Genomic DNA, 9,713 nt, shown 5'->3' on the forward strand with positions numbered 1-9,713 from the left:
ATAATGATAAGCCCAATATGACCCATAATGAATGAAATTTTTTAATGCATCATATGTATTACTAGTACACCACATGAAAATATAAAAAGGTTTTAAGTTTCTGAAGATAAATCTTCAGACGCATTCTGAGTAAATAGAATTTAGATTTAAGGTTAAAAAACTCCGGAGATGCATCTTCGTAATTATTTCTGAGATTCATCTCTGGAATAGTTAACGTTTTGACTTTAACAAAGTGCGTCCGAAGATGTATCTTCAAAAACTGAAGGGCATTTTCGATTTTTCATTGGGTGTTTTTCCACCTTATAAGGTGAGATAAAAAATCCCCCTAATGAATTTGACATTGGCCTTTGGACGATTCTAGGCCCAACTTGGACCTTCTTCCAGTTTTAAGAGAAGATGACATCATCCCTTCTAGACCCCAATAATAATTATTAGACAAAATATCATTTTTGGTCCCTTAACTATACCCTTCGGTTCAGATTGATTCGTAATTAATTTTTGTGTCAGATTGGTCTATTAACTCTTTAAACGGGTCATGTTTGTCCTTTTTGTCTTATTTGCGACGAATTTAGTGCCCGATTTTTGGATTTTTCCGTCGTTAATTAGACAAAAAGACCAACATGACACATTTAAAGAGTTAAGAGACCAATCTGACACGAAAAATAATTAATGGACCAATCTGAATCCAATGGTATAGTTAAGAGATCAAAAATGATATTTTGTCTACTTGTCATAAGCGACGCTAGATCCAGCTGATAGTTGTCATAAGTAGGAGTGTGAAAAAAATTGATTATTTTTAACTCAATTAATATCCAAATTATTCTACTTTTAAAATTTCAATCTAAATGTTAAACTATAAATATGGGTGCCCATTTTGTTATCCAAATATAAACTAATAATAATAATAATAATAATAATAATAATAATAATAATAATAATAATAATAATAATAGTAATAGTAATGTGATTTAGTTATTGGATACATAAATTTAGTTGTGTTAAATTTATATGATCGTCTCTTTTCATGATTCATCATATAAACGTTATAAATCAATTTTAAAATTTGAAGTTTTTCATAAAAAAAATTACTTAAAAAAAAATTCAGAATCCTTTTTCAAAGGAATTATTTTTTTCTGAATAAAAAATATATTTTTTTTAAAAAATGTTTTATTTTTATATTTGGAATAAATTTTGACCTAAATAGTCTTTTAATCTCGGTAAGTAAACGAGTTTTTAATTTTGATCCGTGTATTTGCTTTTGAATCCATATATCTCACTTTTGATTGTTTTTAATCCTTAAAACTAAACGCAGGAAAATACGAAATAAAATCCACAGTAAACCAGCGGATTTTGATTTTAAGGATTAAAACCAATACAAAAAATGAGATATAAATTATAAGGACCGAAACCAAAAACTCTTTCAATTACAAGATCAAGAGACTATTTAAGCAATAAATTTTTTATTTTTGTAATAACTTTTTTTGAAATAATTGTTTTTTATTTTCAGTTTTTTTTTGGAATAACTTTATTTGGAATTTTCTTATTTTTGGAATACATACTTTTTTTTTCAGAATTAAATTTTTTTATTTTCAGTTATTTATTTATTTTTGAATAAATCTTTTTAGGAGTATTTTTTACTTTCAGATTTTTTTTTTCAAAAAGAAAATTGTTTTCTGAAAATAAATATATATTTTTTAAAGAAAAAATATCTTAAAGATTTATAAAATTTGTTTTAAGTATTTAAATTTTAAAATTAATATTAATTTTAAAAAAATAAAAAAATTTAATTGGGTAATTTGAATTAAAATCAAAACTATTTAAATCGGTTTGAAAGTGATTATAAATTTCAAACAGATTTTTATTATAAAAATGAATTATACACACCCTTAGTCGTAAGCAATAACAAATTAAATTTAAAATATAGTAGCAATTGGTTAATCATGGATTGTTTATGAAAGTTCTATGAATATTTATAACCAAAATAAATAAATAAACAAATAAATTGGGTTTTTTTAATCAAAAATAACTTGTAATTAAATATAGAAAAACAATTGAATGAAAACAACTGATTCACTAAGGTAGAGAAAAATTTAATCAAGTATGAAATTGTCGATAAAATTTAATCAAATAAAAAAAATTGTTTTGCAGGAAAGCTATAATGATGACCAATAAATTATTTTTGAGTTTATTTCCAATAAACTTCAAACTAACCTCTTTAAAATGAGCTTTTTTGATATTAATGTGACAGAAACTTGTTGAAAACATCCATGAAAACTCAATTCATAGAGAATATATATGAAATTATGAATTACTATTCAAAGGCAACATGAGCACATCGAAACTAATAGATTCAAACTTGTTCATATCAGTTTGGAAAATAGATTCACTTCAGTTTGAACATGTATCAACCAGTTGCAATTGACAGTAGACAAGAAATGTAATAATGTATTAAAGTGATTATTGACTCTACAAGTTCATTCCACTAAAGCTTGAGCAGAAGTATAACGGTAATAATTTGACATGTTAACATCCGGCATCTCCGAAATAGATCTGCAAAACTCGGAGATCCACTAATGCCACAATTCCAATACCGAAAGTACAAAACAAAAAGGAAAGGGGCATGTAAGAAATTCGTACATGAAGTAAAAATTCTCAAGGCGTGATAATAAATCCCAGCACTGACTTTCCAGCTGAGAGTCTGCTTGCGTTATTCAAAGAATCAGGAATTGAAACAGAAAATTTCCTATATCGAAATAAATTCAAGATCGAAGAGCACTTCAACATCCATCAGATTTGACTCGAGTCCCTCCCAAAAATAAAGCGTCTCATCCAGTCTGACACCACTAATGCCCTTGTGCGCCAGCTGACTTGCTTGCTGTTCATTGCATTAAAGAAACTTTAATAACTTAGTAATCAGAATGCCTTATGAGTCCGACAATTTTAAAATACAGTAGTTAAGCGAAAACAAATTATATACCTTGCATAGACAGAATACCACAGCCATTGACTGCTGTGTCCAATTGAAACCCAATCTCCAGGTAGCTGTGCAGCTGTCTGTTCTCCTCCCAGAGGAGCAAATTGACCTAAATGCTTGTACCTTGGGGAACAATCAAGTGTATTAATGAGGAAACATTGAATCATTCATCACCGTGTCACTGTAAAGAGAATGATAAAAGTAAATCTAGTGTAGTTAGTATAATCAAGTTACCTGAAGGGTTTGAACCGATGACGACCTTCTTCCCTGAACCTAATAGGACCCTCTGGGTTTTTTTCACACTCTTCCATCCGGTTAAAACACTTGGCCAGGTAGGCTCCTTGCTGAGATGCAACCTGATATGTAGTTTCAGAAACCCAAAGTCATGTCACTTAGCAAACAAAAGTAGGAAGGTAGCATTAAAGAGAATACTAGAGGAAAATAGTATGACACGCACCTGAGCTGTAGCAGGAAGAAATTTCATCTGCGAGTCCACATTGAAAAGTGCAGTTTTGAGTTCTTCGATATTAATTTCAATAGATTCTTTTTCAACATCTCCTTTGGATTCTTCCAAAAGATCAGCAATGCCATGCATCTGTTTATTCTTTAGGAATAGCTCCACTTGAGGGTATCTTTCAAAGATGTCATCCATTACCGCCTGAAATTCTTTGAGCGTAATTGTTCCTGAGTTGTCTGCATCAGTCTTCTTAAATATTGCCACAATATCTTCCTAAAATTCCGAAGTTCAATTTAACAATAGTCAGGAAGAAAGGTAGCATTATTTTAAAAAGGTCAAACTTGATACAGTTTCCCAGATAGTAAATAGACATATATTTAATACATTCAGCTAGCTTAAAAATGCAGGCATAAACACAGGTGCGCACAAAGTTGCAATGGCAAGATATGCGCGCCGCTGTGTATAGTTTTTAACATCAAACTACAAAAAAGAAACTCAATTTTATTGGTATTACTGAATCCATCCAAAATAATGGAATATAGCAAGGGTGTAAGGCTGTAAGAATGTCCGTGTTAATTAAATAAATGATGGAGAAATAGCATTGGCCAATAGGTACCATGACTTTTCGCTGGTTTATTGTAGCACAATCACCAAGCGCATACACATTATTGGTTCCCTCAACTCTCAACCATTCATCAGTAGCTACGGCACGTCTGTTAATCTGTTAAGAATAATCAATGTCAAGTAAATCATAAATGACGTATAGAGCACAAGAGAGAATAATATGGAATTATAAATCAGAACAAATATTAAAGTCACATTTTCTTGAAAACACACCTGACCAATTTGTGTCATAAAATCTTTTATGAATGGACGAGTGCCAATACCAGTTGACCAGACAGCCATTCCATATGGAATTGAAGTCATTTCTCCACTTTTCATTTCTTTAGTGGAAATTTCTCTGTCAGATACCTTCACAACCATGGATCCTGTTTTCACATCAATACCATCTCTGCGGAACTTATCTTCAGCAAAAGCTGTTATTCTTTTGTCAAACCTAAAAAATGAGCATGAGAATAAAAATGTATGAGTTCATAATTACATTCTAAACGATAAAAGCACCCACCTCACACATGGTAGAATCCATGATTGAATCAAATACTTTCAAATGCTTGCTCACAGATTCAAATAATAACTTCCAAAGCATGGCTGCTAATAATTTTAAAAGTAGAGTTTCATGCTTACATGCTCAAGATATGACCTCCAGCCTCCAGAAGGGTAATTTTAAATAAATCTTTTACCCCGGGATATAATTTGACCAAATCCTCACTGACAAAATCATGAAGTGCGGCTGCAAACTCCACTCCAGTTGGACCACCTCCAACAATAGCAAAATGAAGAATTCTCTTTTTTTCTTCATCACTTACACTAGGCAAACTTGCTCTCTCAAAGCAGTCAATTACAGTTCTTCTAATCCTCTGCGCATCTTCAACTTCCTGAACAGTGCACACACATGTCCATGAGATAACTAAAGCCCAAAAAATTATGGATAAACAAAATGCAATCACACTTTAGTCATCATTGAGTTTTGACTGAATCAGCTCCTCCATATTACGGCTACACTCCACTTACTATTTCTTAACAGCGCAAAGCTTTTTATTGTCAACAAAAATCGGTTTGAAACACTAAGTGATAAAATAAGTTACCTTCAAGAAATGACAATTCTCCGTGACTCCAGGAGTATTAAATGTGTTGACATTAGCCCCCACAGCTATGATTAAGTAGTCATAGTCCACAACGAATTCATCTTTTTCATTCGAATTATTGTTAATATTAGCTCGACAGTAAACTTTTCTGTTTACTGCATCAATCTTGATACATTCTGCTTCACTGAATCGAGAGTCCACATGTTTCTGCACGAAGGGAAACAAGTAAAAGGTCCAGTTATATCCACTAGTAATGAACTAAGGCATTAAACAGAATTTTATAGGGGGCAATCTAATCACCAGAAAATAAATATATCCAATTATTACTGGTGTCAATGTATCAGTGTCGGTTTCATGTTTCTGGTGTCCGTGCTTCATAGTTTGAAATTGATATTGAATATATCCAATTATGTCACTTGCTAATGAAACAAAACATACAAATTCATAAATAATAATACAACAGTAGTTTCGATCCGGACCTTCCTGAAGATATTGCGGACGGGTTCAACAATGCTGCGAGCCTCGATGGTGCCACAGGTAACACTGGGCAGCAAAGGAGTGAATGCAAAATAATTCCGAGGAGAGACAACGTGAACCTCATATCGAGGATCATTAAGATTCCTCAAGAAACTCGTTCCTGCCCAACCAGTTCCCAGCACCAACACCTTTTTCTTCTCAGGTACCGCCGCTTCAGATGTAGCAACAGCCTCACCGTATGCCAAAAGGCCACCGCCACTGCATCAACCAAACCAAACCGTTCACAAAATCAATTCACAATAAATAAATAAATAAATAAATAAATAAATAAATACTTAACAATAATAATATAATATTATTATGTGAATCAAATCTAGAACACTTCACAAATCACAGTTTCCGAAAAATCGTAGATCTCTTAACTCAAATTACAAACAGAATTTAATCAGCGTTACACCTAAATTACAGGAATCAGAAGATAAGAGATACAAATAGAATCAATGAATGATTTATGAATAACTATTAAGCATATCATCATGAAAGCTCAATGAAAATTGAAAAGTAGAAACAGAGAAGAGAAGTGATAGTAAATTGAAGTTGATGTTGTTACCTTACGGTGGTGCAGAGGAGGACAAGCTTGAACTGAGAATCGTAGTCACGGAAGGTTTTGGAGAAACGGTGGAAGAAATTGAAATTGCGCATTTTGTGGAGATGAAGATCTGTGTCCAAAATTCAGGGAGAGAGAGAGAGAGTTGGTGATAGTAAGAGAAACGGCGATGAAAAAGAGGATGATGGGTCAAAAAAGAATGCTGTAAGAGAGAGTGGAAAATGAGAATTCGTTGCGTGTCTTCTAGGCGGAGGCTTGACCTCCATGACACGAGTCACATTCCAGTCTGTTTTTTTTCTTTTTTTAACAAAAAATTTCTTTTTAATTTCTTAGTGATAAAAAAATTTAATGAATGAATAGCCGCCGGCGAATGTAGACATAATGAGAATATAATACAGAGTAGTTCAACTTCAAGTACCGCGTGTCATTAAAGAAAGTACACCCGTCGTCTCAAATTAAGTGTTTATTTGGAAAAAAAAATTAAAATAATCATTATTTTCAACTTTAATTTCTAAAATAAGAAAATAATACCAAAATAATCACTATTTTTAATTGATACGTAAGTTGAACTGACGCATCTAATTAATCTAGAGAGAATGTCTCATTATTAACCTTGACACATACATGCAAAACAAATGCATGTAGGCGTCATGTATGCGTCAATGCATATGAGACATGCATCTTTAATATTTTTTTAAAAAAAAATTAAATGTTAATTTTATAAAAAAATACAAAAAATAATATTGAAAATAAAAATTATATTTATATTATAATAAAAAATTACACGGAATTAACAAGAAATTCAATGACCCGCCCGATTGAAACGCCCCATGTTCCACATCCAGGTGTGTTAGTCTGTCTTCGAGGTCTCCCACGATTTTTCTGAGGTGTTTGAGATCTTTGAGTGCTGACATGATCCAATGGTGGATGGTGTGAAGGTCTGGTGGAAGGTTCAGCGGTATTTGGTAGATATGTCATCATTTCTCCCCAATAGCTGGGGGGATTGTCGTCAACGGCGCTTCCGTAATTGAGTTCGGTGCACATGTTGTCGTAGTTGGGTCGTTGTAGTTGGGTGAATTGCGGACAGTATGGTTGCCCGAGTTGAGACATTTAATCGATTTGGAAATGAATCAATGGTTCCTGAGGTGTACTATAGTCAAACAATGGTTGGATGTTATGGCGATGGGATGTTTGGGTGGTCATTGGTGGGGGGCTACGATGGTATGAATTTTATGAATCATTTGGGCTATAGATTATTGTGGTGGATGCGTATGATTATTGGTGGGTAGGGTTTGATTCTTGGTTTTGAGGTTGGATGTGTGGCATGAATGGGTTCCGAGGTTGGGTGTTTGGTTGTTGGGTGTATGTGGTAGGGTGATGGTGTGAGGTTGGTCGTTGGGTTTGGGTGGTTTGACATTATTCTTTGACGGGGACTTGTTGTTGGACGTATGATGACGAAGTTAGTTGGCGTGGATCAATCAAATACCTTGGCTCAGACACAAATTGTGGCGTTTTAACCGACCTAAACCATGCCATATACTGTTGAGTTGGTCTAGCATCTTGTATGACTGGTTCGTTTAAGATGTGTTGTCATCGATTCCTCCAATGACGACACATCTCTTAGGGCAGAGATTCTTTGCAAGCGCATGTTTTTCATTGCCTTGTTTCTACATGGATTCTTTACATTGTCTTATCTTTGCAGATTAATTGCGTGATCAGTACATACATCGTCTCCCTGATTTAGCTGAATGTGAATAACAGATCAATGCATTCACTATCAGTACCCATACAAATCAGTAGAAACACTAAAGCTATATTTAAAAAAATGTCTTCCTCACCATATTACATGATCAGTGCCCATACCGAAGGTGAAATATTTGAGCATCAATTATTCGGCTTTTGTTTATGCAACACTGAAGTAACTCGGTTTATAACAAATTGACGATTAAATTTTTCACATCTGAAACAAAGAATAGAAAAAAATTGCAGTGTAGTCCTATGGGCCAAATTATCTATAAAAATCTGGTGTGGTTTGCAGACAACCAGGTAAAGTTTTATCAGTTGAAGATTCGAGATGATGACGATGTTCATCATATGTTTGTCAGTCATGAACAATCTGGGTACAACGATATAGAGTTATATATATATTACCACAACAAAAATAAGTGTCTCAGTTCATTGATCAGTCACAAGTGTTTTGTGAAACTGATGACGACGAACAAGTTGAGGTCAATGTTGTAGATGAGGAAGAAGAAGAAACTGAGTTATTGGTTGATTCAATGGTGAACGATGAAGAAGAAGATGAATCATTACCAGTTAGTCATATATATTGTCCACCTCAACACATGACAAGCTTGAATTTAGGTGCCAATGAACCTTCATCAGATATATTTTACAATCCTTATGTGCAAATCCTGTTGGTGTAAGCCCTAGAGGCCAATACTTTTGGTACTTGTATCGAATTATTTATTAATAATAAAAAGGGTTTTTCTTTATTATGTTTGTTTAATAAAGTCCCTAGAATAGCTAGTCCGTTTAATGTATCAAGTGTGACTTGATCATGAGATCACATTAAACATAAGGACATTATTCTTAAAGTATCTATAGTCGAGCTTTATTGTGAAGTGGGATAACATTAAAGCATTAAGACTATTATGTATATAGACTGATGATCACATCTCATGGATCATGGATAAGGAGCTATCAAGTCTTAAACATAGGTATGAATGTTAAGAGTAATATTTATACTGGATTGACCCGCTATGAGAATACTATATAGAAAGTTATGCAAAGTGTCATAAGTTATTCTCATGGTGATAATGGTGTATACCACCCTTCGACCTGAAACCACTATGGACCCTAGATGTAGAGTCGAGTGCTTTATTGTTGATCAAACATTGTCCGTAATTGGATAACCATAAAGACAGTTGATGGGTACTCCACGAAGCATGCTGAGGGACATGAGTGACCTAGATGGAATTTGCCCATCCTGCATAACATGATAAATGTCTATGGGCCCAATATTGAACTGGACAAGGATGACACGGTCTATACCTTATGTTTAATATAGACATAAGGGAAAAGGGGTAATTATACGCATAAGTATTATCGCAGAAGGAATTGTCAGATCACATGACATTTTCGTGTCTTGGGTAGCAGTGATGTGTTGCTAGATACCGCTCACTATTTATTATGTTAAATACGTGATTTTATATAATTGCCAATGCCACGAAAACCTACAGGGTCACACACAAAGGACGGATTGATGAGATATAGAGTAACTAAGGAACACCGTAAGGTACGATGCACTTAAGTGAAATGTAGAATATCGTAAGGTACGGTGTACTTAAGTAGAATACGAAATATGGTAAGGTACCATGGGCTTAAGTGATTTTGGACATATTATAAGATATAGGCCACATACACTTAAGTGGGCTTTTTAGCTTGAAGCCCACACAAGTGGTTCTATATATAGAACCCTTGTGCATAAGC

At 33.6% G+C, this 9,713-nt stretch overlaps 1 protein-coding gene across 1 annotated transcript; it reads right to left on the reverse strand.

The window, feature by feature from the left end:
• Positions 1–2,425: 2,425 nt before the first annotated feature.
• On the reverse strand, positions 2,426–6,589 carry LOC127100936 (external alternative NAD(P)H-ubiquinone oxidoreductase B2, mitochondrial). The gene is made up of 10 exons (XM_051038246.1): positions 6,225–6,589; positions 5,617–5,872; positions 5,138–5,344; positions 4,677–4,927; positions 4,269–4,488; positions 4,048–4,152; positions 3,432–3,704; positions 3,209–3,330; positions 2,978–3,097; positions 2,426–2,875 (listed from the first exon to the last, which is right to left on the reverse strand). The coding sequence occupies exons 1-10, from the start codon at positions 6,314–6,316 to the stop codon at positions 2,788–2,790; spliced, it is 1,734 nt and encodes a 577-aa protein (XP_050894203.1). The 5' UTR covers positions 6,317–6,589; the 3' UTR covers positions 2,426–2,787.
• Between the last annotated feature and the right edge of the window lie 3,124 nt (positions 6,590–9,713).

Source organism: Lathyrus oleraceus, chromosome 7 (assembly GCF_024323335.1).
Source record: "Lathyrus oleraceus cultivar Zhongwan6 chromosome 7, CAAS_Psat_ZW6_1.0, whole genome shotgun sequence".
Lineage (NCBI taxonomy): Eukaryota > Viridiplantae > Streptophyta > Magnoliopsida > Fabales > Fabaceae > Lathyrus > Lathyrus oleraceus.